The sequence below is a fragment of the Loxodonta africana genome, chromosome 10 (genome assembly GCF_030014295.1).
Source record: "Loxodonta africana isolate mLoxAfr1 chromosome 10, mLoxAfr1.hap2, whole genome shotgun sequence".
Taxonomy (NCBI): domain Eukaryota; kingdom Metazoa; phylum Chordata; class Mammalia; order Proboscidea; family Elephantidae; genus Loxodonta; species Loxodonta africana.
The window spans coordinates 12,537,663-12,553,374 of NC_087351.1; the positions used below are offsets into that span (position 1 = coordinate 12,537,663).

The 15,712-nt window shown below is 35.5% G+C and overlaps 1 protein-coding gene across 5 annotated transcripts in view; it reads left to right on the top strand.

Moving 5' to 3' along the window:
- The window catches only part of UBR1 (ubiquitin protein ligase E3 component n-recognin 1), a 155,548-nt gene that overhangs the window by 76,961 nt on the left and 62,875 nt on the right, over positions 1-15,712 (top strand). For all 5 annotated transcript variants that reach the window (XR_010323102.1, XM_064292073.1, XM_003418686.4 and 2 more), the window contains 10 exons: positions 3,114-3,294; positions 4,780-4,841; positions 5,152-5,262; positions 6,218-6,283; positions 6,548-6,649; positions 8,104-8,167; positions 11,427-11,551; positions 13,440-13,492; positions 14,578-14,680; positions 15,456-15,504. Coding sequence is in view for 4 of the 5 variants with exons in the window: in XM_064292073.1 (XP_064148143.1) it covers positions 3,114-3,294; positions 4,780-4,841; positions 5,152-5,262; positions 6,218-6,283; positions 6,548-6,649; positions 8,104-8,167; positions 11,427-11,551; positions 13,440-13,492; positions 14,578-14,680; positions 15,456-15,504 (916 nt within the window). In the remaining variant the exon portion in view is untranslated. The remainder of the gene's footprint in view (positions 1-3,113; positions 3,295-4,779; positions 4,842-5,151; positions 5,263-6,217; positions 6,284-6,547; positions 6,650-8,103; positions 8,168-11,426; positions 11,552-13,439; positions 13,493-14,577; positions 14,681-15,455; positions 15,505-15,712) is intronic.

A 15,712-nucleotide genomic window follows, 5' to 3' on the forward strand; every position in this document is an offset into this window, starting at 1 on the left:
CAGCCTCTCCACAACCTCTCCAACATTTATTATTTTGTGTTTTTTTTGATTAATGCCAGCCTTGTTGGAGTGAGATGGAATTTCATTGTAGTTTTGATTTGCATTTCTCTAATGGCTAATGATCATGAGCATTTCCTCATGTATCTGTTAGCTACCTGAATGTCTTCTTTAGTGAAGTGCTTGTTCATATTCTTTGCCTATTTCTTAATTGGGTTATTTGTCTTTTTGTAGTTGAGTTTTTGCAGTATCATGTAGATTTTAGAGATGAGGTGCTGACTGGAAATGTCATAGCTAAAAAGTTTTTCCCAGTCTGTAGGTAATCTTTTTACTCTTTCAGTGAAGTCTTTGGATGAGCATAGGTGTTTGATTTTTAGGAGCTCCCAGTCATCTTTTCTCTTCTCCATTGTTAGTAATGTTTTGTATACTGTTTATGCCATATATTAGGGCTCCTACCATTGTCCCTATTTTTTCTTCCATGATCTTTATCATTTTAAATTTTATATTTAGGTCTTTAACTTATTTTGCGTTTGTTTTTGTGCATAGTGTGAGGTATGGGTCTTGTTTCATTTTTTTTGCAGGTGAATATCCAGTTATGCCAGCACCATTTGTTAAAGAGACTATCTTTTCCCCATTTAACTGACTTTGGACCTTTGTCAAATATCAGCTGCTCATATGTGGATGGATTTATGTCTGGATTCTCAATTGTGTTCCATTGGTCTATGTACCTGTTGTTGTACCAGCGCCAGGCTGTTTTGACTACTGTGATGGTATAATAGGTTCTAAAATCAGGTAGAGTGAGGCCACCCACTTTGTTCTTCTTTTTCAGTAATGCTTTAATTATCCAGGGCCCCTTTTCCTTCCATATGAAGTTGATGATTTGTTTCTCCATCACCATTAAAAAATGTCATTGGAATTTGGATCAGAATTGCATTGTATCTATAGATTGCTTTTGATAAAATAGGCATTTTTACAATGTTAAGTCTTCTATGCATGAGCAAGGTATGTTTTTCCACTCATGTAGGTCTGTTTTGGTTTCTTGCAGTAGCATTTTGTAGTTTTCTTTATATAGATCTTTTACATCTCTGGTAAGATTTATTCCTAATTATTTTATCTTCTTGGGGGCTACTGTAACATTCATAAGCTTTTAAGACCCCTGATACTACTCACCAAAGTTGGATGTAGAACATTTTCCTTATGAACTAGGTTATGCCAGTTGACTTAGATGTCTCCCATGACCATGGTCCCCAGCCCTCAGCCACAGTTGTTCGGTCCCTCAAAGTGTTTGGATGTGTCTAGGAAACTCCTGTGGCTTTGCCGCGGTCAAGTTGTGCTAACTTCCCCTATATTGTGTGTTATCATTCCTTTCACCAAAGTTAACACTTGTCTATTATATAGTTAGTGATTTCCCCTCCCTGCCTGTCCCCTCCCTCGTAATCATCAAAGATTGTTTTTTTCTGTATGTAGACCTTTTCTTGGGTTTATCATAGTGGTCTCATATAACATTTGTCCTTTTTTGATTGACTTATATCACTCAGCATAATACCTTCCAAATTCATCTGTGTTGTGAGATGTTTTGCAGATTCAACATTGTTCTTTGTTGTTGTGTAGTATTCCATTGCGTGTATGTACCATAATTTGTTTATCCATTCATCTGTTGATGGGCACTTAGGTTGTTTCCATCTATTTTGCTATTGTGAATAATGCTGCAGTGAACATGAGTTACATATGTCTATTTCTGTGACTCCTCTTATTTCTCTAGGATATATTCCTAGGAGTGGGATTGCTGGATCATATGGTATTTCTATTTCTAGCATTTTTTTTCACAGCTTTTTAAGGAGGCGCATGTCATTTTCCATAGTGTTTGTACCATTTTACATTCCTGCTAGCAGTGCTTAAGAGTTCCAGTGTCCCCACAACCTCGCCAACATTTGTTATTTTCTGTTTTTTGCTAAGTGCCAGTAATGTTGGAGTGAAATGGTATCTCATTGTAGTTTTGATTTGCGTTTCTCTAATGACTAATGGAGCCCTGGTAGTACAGTGGTTAAGAGCTCTCCATATTTATCTAAGAATGCAGTTCCTTTTTCTTATAAAATTATTATGAGAACCAGTGTCTTAAGAGAGTGACCATTGACTCTTCTTTCTGCCTGCCATGCTTATATAGATTTGATTCCTTATGCTCCAAATTTGTTTTATAAACCTAGTGTATTTTTGGTGGGTTCATTCTTTTCTGTCCTGACTGCTCCACCTTAGTTCAGACCTATATTACCTTAACGTCTAGACTTTGTAGCAGTCTTCCCGTTAGTCCCCTTATCTCATCACGTTACACCCTCCAGTCCATAATCTTCAACGGCACCCATTCATTCTTCTTCAAGCAGTGAGTTGACTACATTATTACCCTTCCAACACTGTCAGTGTATTCACATGCTGATGCCAAGATATATTTCCAATTTAATTGCTAAATAATCCTACCCATAAGGAGCGCTGGTGGTGCAATGGTTAAGCACTCAGCTCCTAACTGAAAGGTTGGAGGTGTGAACCCACCAGCAGCTCAACAGGAGAAAAGACCTGGTGATTTGCTCCCTTAAAGATAACAGCCTAGGAAACCCTACAGGGTAACTCTTCTCTGTCCTACAGGGTTGTTATAAGTTGGAATCCACTTGATGGCACACGACAACAATAATCCTACCCGTAAAAATAAACCTTTGATTTATCTGCCTGCACAGGAATTTTATTTTACCTTTTTTGTATCTCTTTTTATTCTGCATCTCTGCTTAGAATGATACCTTCTCATCTTTTCCCCATACTTAAACTCTGCATGTTCTTTTAGGCCCCATTCAAAGCTATTTTTATAGTAATGTCTTCCCAGTTATTTGTGATTCCTTTCTTTGCTTCTTAGAGTAAGTAGCTTGTCCCATTTACGTGGTACTTAAAATTTCCTTATTTGATTGTGTGTGTATGTCTTATAGTTCCTATCCATTTTGCAGATCCTGTGGAGGTAGCCCTAGTAATACATAGAACAGTTTTGTGCTCATATTTAGTAAACATTTATCAAATAATAATGCATGCTGAAGTTGATAACTTATGACTCATTTGCATTTTCCTTTTCCTTTTAGGAAGAACTCTTACTAGTGGCTTATAAAGAATGTCACAAAGCTGTGATACGGTGCAGTTCAAATTTCATGTCTAGTAGCAAGACAGTAGTACAATTGTGTGGGCATACTTTGGGAACTAAGTCCTACAGAGTGTCTGAGGATCTTGTAAGCATACATCTGCCACTGTCCAGGACTCTAGCTGGTGAGTGTTTTGTTTTGCATGGTTTTATTAGCTTTATTTTTTAGATATTCAGAGTAGTAGAATTATTCTGTTTTTCTCCCCTGCCGAGTGTATATACACGTACTCAGGCCAGATACTGCAGTTAAGAGCTGTCACTGTCACTGTGCTTCAAGGAGCTACCCCAGAACATCAGTCTAGAGATGTTTGTTAGCTTGGACTTTTGTTAGCTGAATTATCTAGTGAATCCTTGTAAGTTTACACTTTAAGAACTAACCTGGTAATTTTTCCTTCCCCCTCCCAATTTAAATATAATAAATATTTTGCTGCTGGTTTTTAACCCTCCTCTCTGCCTGATTTCACCAGTGTTTTGTTTGTGTCACTGTTCCTCACACCGCTGAAAGAAAAAATCATAGATTTTCTTTAATCATTCTCTTATTTGCATTTATCAAATTGTGATTTATATGCACTAAAATTAACATATTTTAAGTGTACATTTCATTGAGTTTTGACAAACATCTATGCCCATGTCACCAATACCCCCTCATCAAAATACTGAACATTTCTGTTATCCAAAATGTCGCTTTTTCCCCCTTTGCACTCAGCCCCCCTCCTCACCTCCACAGGCACCCATTGATCTGATGTTTGTCACTGTAGGTGAGTCCTACCTTCTCTAGAACTATATATATGTGTGTGTATATATATATATATATAAACCATGCGATATATAGACTTCTGTGTCTAGCTTCTTTTGTTCACATGTTCTTAATCCATGTCGTTAAGTAAATCAATATCTCATTCAGTTTTGTATATGAGTAGTAAGCTATTTTACAAATATACCAGGATTTCTTTTTCCATTACCTACAGATTCCACTTGAGTTGTATCCAATTTTTGGTTATTGTGAATAAAGACGATACTAATATTCGAATAAGTCTTTTTTGTGGACATATGTTTTCATTCATTTCTCTTTGGTAAATACCTAGGAGAGGAAAGGCCGAGTCAGATAGTAGATGGATGTTTAACTTTTTAAGAAACCGCCAAACTGTTTTCCAAAATGGTTGTACCAGTTTACTTTCCCACTGCCAGATGATGAAAATTCCATTTGCTTGATATCATCGTCACCAGTGCGTGTCATGTACTGTCGCCCTGTACTTGTAATTTACATCCTCTTGATTAACAAAGATACTGAATATCATTCCAGTTCAGTGTTTGTTTATCTAAAAATAAATATTTGGATTATTTTCATTTCTTTTTATGCTTGGTTAAGATCAAAATAATAACATTTTGGTGGGCAACATATTTTTATGTAACAGTGTAGGATCTTAAATATATTAATAATAATTGTGATTGAGAAATAGAAGCCAAAAGTTGATATTCTAGGATGTCATTTCTAAACTCAGCAAACATACATTTAAATCACACAGGTTTCTAAACTCGATGAGTTAACTCGGGAACAAATTGACTGGCATTAATTACTTTTTTTGTATTTCTCCTTTTTTTACCTTTAGGTCTTCATGTGCGTTTGAGCAGGTTAGGTGCTGTTTCAAGACTTCATGAATTTGTGCCCTTTGTAAGTGACTCTATTAAATAAGTATTGATTTGCTTATCTTCTAATTCTGGACACCTTTTGGTTCATGGATGGGAAGGAAAATAATATTTTGAAACCCACCTGAGTAATTCCCATTATTACTTTTATGTCTATTATTAGTTTTATGTCTGTAGATAGTTCATCACAATCTAAATCACAGGGACTTAGAAGTCATCCAGTTCAGCCCCTCTGATTTTTCATATGAAATAACCGAGAAATACATAGTACCATAAGCTTGAGATATATCCAATCTCTGTGACAAATAATGAGATTGAACTCACTCTTGTTTCAGGAGGACTTTCAAGTAGAAGTCCTGGTGGAATATCCTTTGCGCTGTCTGGTGTTGGTTGCCCAGGTTGTTGCTGAGATGTGGCGAAGAAATGGTCTTTCTCTTATAAGCCAGGTACGGCAAGGTATATTATTCACATTTATAAGGGTACTTATCCTCTGAATAATATATATATATGTATATATATATATTTGTTTGTTTGTTTTTATATCAATCTACCTTGTGCCCCCTAGATTTTGCTGAGTATTTTCTTTCTGTTCTCTTGTATAAACTCTTGGAAATGAAATAATAGACATTTCTCCTTCTACCCTATTTACTGCTTATTCCATCTTAATTATAAGAAACTAGGCTGCTTGAGTGGATAGATGATGTGAAAGCCAGTGGGACTGCCAGAAGTTTCCCATTCACATGTCTTTTCTGTGAGGAGTACCTTACTTGAGCCTCTTTAGTTTTCCCACAACTTGTCTTAATTGAAGGTCACTTTATAATTTTTCCTTCTGTTTTAGAGCAAATAACGAGACGTGTTTTCCTAAAAGGTGAGGAAGCAAAGACTTGTAAAGATACCACTCGGGAGAAAAATGGTGTTATGATTGATAGTAGAAATTGGTTTACTTTTATTGAAGTAGATATTTTAAACTTAGGAGAAATAAACTGTTATTACACATGTTGAGAATAATAACTACTGTATTTATAAAGCATTTTTGACTCTAAAGTGTATTTATGCCATACTTCCTCATTTTATCCTTATAAGAACTTTAAAATGATTAATAGACTTAAAACTTATTTTTTGGCTCTAATGAATTCTAGAGACTTCTGTTTAGAGAAAATTTTAAGAATAGGCTTTGTTTTTTTTTGGAAGAAATAACTTAGATTTAATCCCAGAACCAACGACACACATATACTCACTATTCTCATACAGACATGTACAACCATTAGAGTGACCATCATTTAAAGTTATTACTTTCGTTATTATTATTATAAAAACATCGATTCACATTTAAGGATAGATTTTGAGAATTTTGCTTGAAACGAAATAGGTCTTTTAGCATCTATTCTGTTTATTTTATAGGTGTTTTATTACCAAGATGTTAAGTGCAGAGAAGAAATGTATGATAAAGATATCATCATGCTTCAGGTACCTATTTAAATTACTTTTAATATTTATGTCATAACCTTCCTCCTTAAATTCATTCCTTTCCAGTAATAGATGATACTATAGTTATTTTTAAGTTTATTTACTTAAGTTTTTCTCACTGTTAAAACTGAGTAAGATAGCATAGAAATGGAAGGGCTGCTACTTTATCTTCTGTAAGCTTCTCACTTTTCATACGGTTCTATTATAGACAAAATGTTTCTCCAGTTAATACATGAGAAATACGTTCCTCGGTTTCTTTTACAGATTGGTGCGTCTTTAATGGATCCCAACATGTTCTTGTTACTGGTACTTCAGAGGTATGAACTTGTTGATGCTTTTAACAAGATCGTATCCACAAAAGACCAGGTAAGTAACAGAAACTGATAAATGAAATAATTCCAAAGGGAAGATTATCGTTACTGGTTTAATCATATCTTAAAATTTCTTTATGTCTCCATCCAAAAATCATCTATGCACATATGACATATGTATCATGTGTGTATACATATACTGTTTTTGTTCTAGAAAAATTAGAAAATAGAGGTAAAAAGGAGAAGAAAAATCCCTCCTAGAGATGATCACTTCTGCAGTTTTGGTGTCTTTGTTTTTAAAGCAAGTATTGGATCATTCTCTATGTGCTGTTTGTAACCTGCTTCGTATGCTTAACAAAATACTGTAACAGGTTCTCCTTGTCATTAACTGAGTATACAACTACGTCATCATTTCTACGTGCCGCATAGTGTCCCATGGTAGGATTACGTTATACTTTAACTATTCCCTGTTGTCGAAGAGGTTTTTCTAGTTTTTTGGTCTTACAAACCTGTCAGTACTTAAAATATTTGCATACTTGCGTAATTATGTTATTCAGATAAATTCTAGAAGTGGATATGCTTGATAAAGCAGCACACCCTTTTGATTCATATTGTCAAATTACTCTCAAAAAAAGTATTTTGATTTAAGTTCTTTCTAGCACTGTGTACATTTGTAATGGCACTGTTACTAGAATTCTTTTTAAGCTATGTCAATCTCAGAGGTAAAAGATGATATTTCATTTTAAATTGCGGTTCCTCAATTACCAGGGAGGTCAACTGTTTTCATGATTATTGACTTTCTTTTTTTCTTTTTGGTAATGAATTAGTTATCTAATCCTATAGTTTACCTTTTTTTTTTTTTGTAAAAGCTCTTTAGTAAGGATATTAACCCTTCACCTACTGTATTTGTTACATTTTTTCACAGCTGTTAATTTGTCTTATGGTGTTTTACTATATCTTTATTGTTTTAATATTTGAAGTACCAGCTTGTAAAGTAGCCCTCAACTACTTTGAATTTAGGAAATCACATTGCTTATTCTTTCAAATTAGAAGCCACGTGTAAATGGCCAAATAGGATAAAAAAATGCAGTGCTTATTTTTAGTCATGTTTTATACTCAGTGAAATTGAGTACCCGATTTAGAATAGTACTTAAATAGGCAAGATATTAGGGAAGGGCAGTCTCACCATAACTGTTTGGTATCTAGTCCAAACAACTTTCTCACCAACCTAGGTAGAAGAAGAGTTAAAGACTATAATTAATATGTTGACTTAAAGTTATATGAGGAATAATAATAAAAATAATATCTAACACTTGTTATTGAGTTCTTATTATGTATAGGTATTGTGAACCGTGTTGAATTTGATGTCAAAAAGAGGAATTATTTCATCTCATAGCTACCTGTTACAGAATACTAGACTGGGTAGACCATGTGTCTGATCCAGAAATGCATGTTTTATGGAGGTTTTGGGTTCTTATGTAACTAATCTATTCTTTTTTAATTCTATAGGATTTGATTAAACAGTATAATACATTAATAGAAGAAATGCTTCAGGTTCTCATCTATGTTGTGGGTAAGACTAAACAAATGTTTTGAAATACATCATGGTTACTTTTTTTTTAAAAGAACATTAGTGAGAACTGTGATTTATCATTTTATTCCTCTCCGAAACACAGGGTAGAATATTAGTTAGAAATTAATGTGACTAATGATTTATAAGTTTAAAAACCTACCTTTAAAAAAAAAGCACGAACAACCTTATTTTCAGTATCTGATATGTAATTGTTTGGGCTTCTTTAGACATCTAGGGTTGTAATCATCTCAGATAGAAATGTAGAAGAAAGCATCTACATATTCAGTGCTAAAATTTATGTATGTGTTTATTATATCTATCTATAAGGGAAATTTGAACATAATGTAAGTCTAGGTAAAATATGTTTATCATGTTGCTCTATTAAATTACTTTGTGCCTTTATTGGCCATATTTTACCTAGAAAAAGGAAAAAAAAATGTTCTTTGCCAGAAATAATGTTATATCAAGTTATTGTGCCGTTGATCTTTAAAAATGTGTGTATTTTCTTGCAGAAACATTTTGTTTGTAGATTCTTCTGTTTAATACAGATATACTATATACCATGGAAACCCTGGTGGCATAGTGGTTAAGTGCTATGGCTGCTAACCAAAAGGTTGGCAGTTCGAATCCACCATATGCTCCTTGGAAACCCTATGGGGCAGTTCTCTCTTCTATAGGGTTGCTATGAGTCAGAATTGACTCGATGGCAGTGGGTTTTATATACCATAGTCTCTCTTGATTTTAACACCTGGAGGCATCCAGTGCCATTATCCTGTTCTTGACTTCCCATTCTGGCCTTTGTCTCTTACCGTGTACCTTTCTGCATGAGACACTGTTTGTTATGTATAGGACTTAGTGAGGAAGGCCCTAGTGTGCAAGTGGTTAAGCGTTCAGCTGCTAATCAAAAGGTCGGCCGTTTGAACCCACCAGCCACTCCTCGGGAGAAAGATGTGGCAGTCTGCTTCCATAAAGATAACAGCCTTGAAAACTCCATGGGGTAGTTCTTCTCTGTCCTGTAGGGTCACCATTGAATCAGAATTGACTCAATGGCAAGGGCTTATTGAGGTTTCTAGCCATTAAAAAAAAAAAAAAACCTATTGCTTCTAGTCGATTATGACTTGTAGCAATCCTACAGAACAGAGCAAACTGCCCCATAGGGTTTCCAAGGCTGTAATCTTTACCGAAGCAGATTGCCACATCTTTCTCCCTCAGAACAACTGGTGGGTTCAAACTGCCAACCTTTCTGTTAGTAGCTGAGTGCTTAAATGCTGCACCACCAGGGCTCCTTTCTAAGGCTTAAAAACATGGGTTCATTTTACTTTGTCAGGCAGCTATTTGCTGGACTGGCTGCTAATCTCTGCAGAAAGTGTGGTGAGCCTTGTTGCTAGGTGGACATAAATCTTCTAGGCTGCTAACTCGTCCTGTCCAGACTATTCCAGTAGGAAACTCATGAAAGAAATGGGCAAATTAACAATGTGTAAAGCTTTTAAATTGATCATATACTTTTATCAAATTATAGAAACTAGAGGAGATTTTTGTGTTCATTCTTGGAGTAGTATATGAAGAATTTCTAATATTGAACTATATTTTTACTGTTTTATTTTTTGCTATTTTGCTTTTATTGCTACTTTTATTTTCCTGTTATTGCGCTTATCCAGATTTGTTGGTTTTTTGCTTCCATGTGACTTGAAATTTAGTTAAGACTTGGTATCTATCTTCCTGAGTATAAATTCATAGCTTTAAGGGTGTCAGCGTTGAAAACAGAAACTGATTTTATAATGGAAGAAACAAAGAGGTAGAAAAAATTTGGATTTAGAATCAAAAGATCTAGTCTTGGCCTTGTTACGAACTCCCAGGAGCATGCCGTCACACTTGGGCTTCAGACTCCTGATTTGTAAAATGTGGAGGTGACCGACATGATCTGGAAGGTTCCCTCTGGTGCTAAAATTCTAGGAGACACTGTCCTTAATGAAAAAAATTGGATAATCATTAAGTGTTTTACAGTAGTAAAGAGGTATCAATTCACTTAACAGAAAGTACTCTTTATCAAATTTTTAAAATCCAAGTCTCTTAGGCAAGGAAGGGATTCCTCTGTATCCTTCTGGTAGCTATCATAGGACTCTGTGCACAAGCTGTGGCATTGAGTATCAGCGGTGACAAGATGTTGCAAGCCTTCTTGAGGAGCTAGGAATTAGATGTTGGCAGCAGCGAAGTTGTCATAGTTTACTTACCTATGTTGTCCCTCCATTTGGTGATTTATTGAGATGAAAAATGGGAGTCTGGACATGTGGGCATTTTAACAATACCAGTCGTTCCTGATGTATATTACTTTTTTGTCATTTAATACTTAAAAATATGTTTAAGTATAAGCAGTCCCCAGGTTATGAAAGAGATCCATTCCTAACTGTGTCTTTAAGAATTTGTAGGTTAAGTCGAAACAGGTGCATATGATGCCTATTTAGCCTTACTTTAGTGCAAGAAAAGTCTCGAAAGCCTTTTCAGTGATTTAAAAGCTGCAGGGGCAGCAAGTGAAGGTGATTGTGATGAATTTATTGCAAGGATTTGTTTCGACAACCAAAAAAACCTGTTGCCGTCCAGTTGATTACCAACTCACAGCGACCCTATAGATCAGAGTAGAACTGCCCCGTAGAGCTTCCAGTGAGCACCTGGTGGATTTGAACTGCTGACCTTTTGGTTAGCAGTCGCAGAACTTAACGACTATGCCGCCAGGGTTTCCAGTTCTCTCAAAGTGAGGGCAGATTTACATAATTAAAGGGCAAGTGTGAGTTGTCCCTGAGTTGGATGTCTGTAACCTGGGGACTGCCTGTATTTTGTTTTTCAGGTTTTCACTGTGTTTTTTCATAAATAACAAATAGAGATAAAATTGAGGAAGCTCTTAAATGAAAAATTATTATTCAGTGGTGGCCACTGCTCCTTCAATGCCATCTGCCTTGTTTCCTGGATTAGAAACACACACTAGTTTAATTGAGGGGCCTTGTTTATAGTGTGTGTCTATATGTGTGTATAAGTAAGTTAAGAGAAGGCCTAGGTTTTCCTTCAGGTCTCTTGGTTTTTCTTCCTGTGTCTTTCATCAAATAGGTTTTTGTTGTTCAGTTTTTGGGAACATGTCTCATTTTTGGCCCCTCTCTCACAGAATTTTAATTTAAAGCAATGTTACTCTATGTGTGCTCCTGGTAGGGAGAAATTTAAATAGAAAACAACTAATTACTTCTCTTTTTCTTTTCCTTGTTTGTATTAGGAGAGCGTTATGTACCTGGAGTGGGAAATGTGACCAAAGAAGAGGTCACAATGAGAGAAATTATTCACTTGCTTTGTATTGAACCCATGCCACATAGTGCCATTGCCAAAAATTTACCTGAGAATGTAAGTCTGGTTTGGTTTTTTTCTCCACTTACTTCGAGATGGGATGGTTTTTTTGTTTGCTTTAATTGGGAGCAGCCTGTTTTAGGAAAATATGTTTAGCAGAAAGCCCTGTATTATTACTTCGCTGAGGTAAAACTATCACCATTCATCCCTTAGCCCTGTGAACTTTCATTCTAGTATTCCAGGCATTTTAGAAGACATTTCAGAACAAGAAACTCTTTGACTTTTTGTTTATTTTAAAATAAGATTTCTCCAGAGGAAAAGGGGGCCCCCTGAAATACTGAGACTCTTCGGATGGGGTGTTAGTCTGGTCTGAAGCAGACATCAAGAAAAAATATTTTAAGATTTTATTAGGGGAAACAATATCTGTGAGACAAAATGGAGAGGGAGCTGGAAAAGCCTGAGGGAGCTGTCAGACCACCATGCAAGCCTGACGCTGGGTGAAGGAGAGGGAAGGAAGACTGCTAGGCATCTAAGGAAGGCTTGGCACCTCCCACATCTCCCAGAGTGAGCCTGCATTAATATTCTGTCTGTGCCCGTTGCCTGGGAGCAGCAGCCACGGGAAGCGTGGCCTTGGTGTGACCAGAGTACAGCAGCGGAGGCCCGTGATCAATTAAGTTTGCTCTGATTTGAGGTCTAAAGGGCACATTCTCATGGCCACCACAGGTGGTATTCATGTTTTTTGCATGTACAGATATTGAAGTAATAGTCCTAAAGATGGAGTCTCGTATTTTTTCCTGTGATTTGATTATGAATTAGAACAATGATTCTTAAAAGAGAATTAGACTTGTTTGGACTCTTTCTGGAGTCCCTGAGTAGTGCAAATGGTTAGGGCACTCAACTAGTAACCAAGAGGCTGGAGGTTCAAGACCACCCTGAGGTGCCTTGGAAGAAAGGCTTGGTGATCTACTTCTAAAAAATCAGCCATTGAGAACCCTGTGGAACACAGTTCTACTCTGACACACATGGAGTCTCCATGAGTCAGAACTGACTTGATGGCAGCTGGGTTTTTAGGGGCTCTTTCTGAAGAACTGTGCTATCAAGGCTTTCCAGAGAGCTAGAAAAGGAATAAACTAAACAATAATATCTGCGAAATAGTGGTTTTAGTGTTCCAGGTCATTTTTTCCTAATACATATTAAAATAACTGTTTGAAATGTTAAAAATACGTAACTGTGTGGCAACTAAAGCCCTTCCATGCACCACCAATGGCAGCGTATACTTCGCAAAAGCAATGCTTTAGGGCACACCCTAACCTTTTACTGGTCACAATGGGCCCGTTTTTTTTCCTAAAGGAGTTTAAATTTCTTAATTTTCATAAGACTATAGGAATCTGTGAGTTTACTTTAGTAGTTTGACTAGATCCTATCCTGATTTTAAATGACTTCATAAAAAATAGTGTTCCTTCTTCAAGTAAAAGCTTAGGCAAATCAGAAAAAAAGAAAAAAAAACCTATTGTAACTGCAGAAGCCTGTATGTATAATATAGTTGAATGTCTATGTATGTATTTTGCTATAAATTACTAATTGGACCCCATTTATTTTGTTACCTTGGTTTTGGGAATTAGTACAGCATGGGCATGAATGTGATGAATGTGCGACATAAAGAAAAACTCATTTCTTTGAATAATAATGGTGTGTGCATGTAAACACGTATCTGAAGGCAAACTTGATAAAATTTCTTCCTCAACCAGTTTATGTGATCTCGGTCAAGAAATTGGTCTCCCAAAGCAATGTTAATTGGCGTTAGACCTAATTTTTAAATTGAATGATCTTTTTTTTGTTGTTTCCAAAACACTTCAGAGATGCTGTTGAAAATATCTTTCAGTTTATAGTAAGAGGAGTAAGTCATTATATGAAGGTAAAAATGACAAAAATACTTTTTCAACAGGAAAATAATGAAACTGGTTTAGAGAATGTCATAAACAAAGTGGCCACATTTAAGTAAGTACTTAATATTTTTGTTTATTCTAAAAGATAGACTGATCTCTGTTCCTGTACCGAGGATACTTTGTAGAAGTTCTTCTGTTCTTGCCTGAACTCCTAAGAACAGCATCCAGACTAGAGGGGGCAGGATGAGGGGCACGTGGTAGACACTTAGTACATGTTTGTCAAAGAAATTAGTGTTTTTGGCAGGTGAATGAGAAATGGCCATTTGTGATATTAGGTGATTTAGATAGTAAGTAAGCAAATAAAGCTTTCTGATAGTATCTTTCTCATTAATTCTAAGCTATGACTTTATTATTATTCTGTAAATTTTTATTTTACATGCTAATTTTAGATTTTTCTCTAGTAGAGTTAAAACAGTATTTTAAGATTCTTTGAGGTATATAAAGTGGAAATAAGATTTTAAGTGGATTAAATGTTAAAACTTGAAAAATTAATACTAGTAGTGGATTTTTACTTGTTACAAATGTGTTTATATAACTACTATTTTCAAATAACTTTTAAGATAGAATGTAACTTTTCTTTGTTCAGTGAAATACTTCACATAAGAATTAGATAGAAACCAAAAGCTATTTAATATGCAGAACAAATATGGTGTAGTCCTTTTGGCCTTAGTACTTTTCCTTGTAAAGCTGTCTAAAGGACCCAGCATTATATTTTCATCTACAATTTGCTGAGGATGTAACATCTCCCAACTGTTTTAGATTGGACCTTAGACAATGCAGTGAGCTTTAATTGAACAGGCAAATTTTAGGTTTCAGAGGCCAAAAAATAGCCTTAGGGATTTAAACCTTAAGGTGTGGGATGAGGACTAGATTGTGTAAAATAAACATCCTCAGAATTATTTTAATTGCATAATTACAAAACACGACCTAGCTGATGTTAGGACTTTGGACTCAAAACATAGGGTCTCAGTTTTACTATTGAAATAAAATTTACCGTTTCAGTTTAAGCAAGCTGAATGAGTTATGATATTTTTCTCTTTCTATCTTTTGAGCTTTAGATCAGTTTTAGATTCTTATTTTGTCTGTTCAGTACTTGAAGAACACTCTAGTTCATCTCTAAATTTGCCATATATTTAGGAAACCAGGTGTATCAGGCCACGGAGTTTATGAACTGAAAGACGAATCACTGAAAGACTTCAATATGTACTTTTATCATTACTCCAAAACACAGCATAGCAAGGTAGGAAACAGTATTCCTCTTGGTAAATAAACCTCAAATGCTTTCTGCTTTCTGAGTCCCTAGAAAAGTGCCATGCTGGTTCTCATTAATAGAGGCCATTATCTCATCCAAGAAGTTAAAATTGAATCAATGATATTATTTAGTATACAGACAATATTCACTTTTTTCTAATTATACCTAAAATGTCTTTTATAGCTGATTTTGGGGGAGGGAGATTCAATCAAGGATCCTGTACTTCATTTAATTTTCATGCTTCTTTTGTCTCCTTTAATTTCGATAATCTCTGCCCTTTTTTGCCTTTTATTACACTGATATTTTTGTAGCATGCAGGGTAGCTGTCTTTTAGAAGATCCTGCATTCTGTATCTGTCTGATTGTACTTTCATAATTAGACAGAAGTTAAACGATTTTTGGTATGAATACTACATGGGTGATACAAATTTCCCATTGCATCACATCAGTAGGCACAGAATGACTGTCCATTAAGGGAAATGTTAAGTTTGATCCCTATCAAATGATTAATTTCCTGCCCATGGAATGTGGTGCCCTCTGCATATAACAGGCTTTCAGTAAATATTGTTGAATGAAAGAATGGGGATTAAATTTTTGATGAGGGATAACTCATGCTTTGCAGTGGCCTCCCTAAGGATAGCCACTTTGTTTCTGGGAAAGGGTAGAATTTTGAATACATGCTTCAGTACCAAAAATATTTTGGTCAGTTGATGAGTCTTTTCTGTTTGCCAAACAGTGTATTTAATGACAGATATTTTTTATAGGCTGAACATATGCAGAAGAAAAGGAGAAAACAAGAAAACAAAGATGAAGGTAAAAAGTGAGATTCTGAATAGATTCATCTTCTGTGGTTTTGTGGCAGCAAAGTATGTAGTGTTTTGGTTTTCATTTTGAGGGTGGGCAACTAATAGAAGTGCAGAGAACCTTTTGCTTCTTGTTCACATATTAAGATATGGCCTACATCAGTGGTGATAGAATTTTAAATTTATAGCAAGTGGAATTTATGTTAGGCAATTGACGT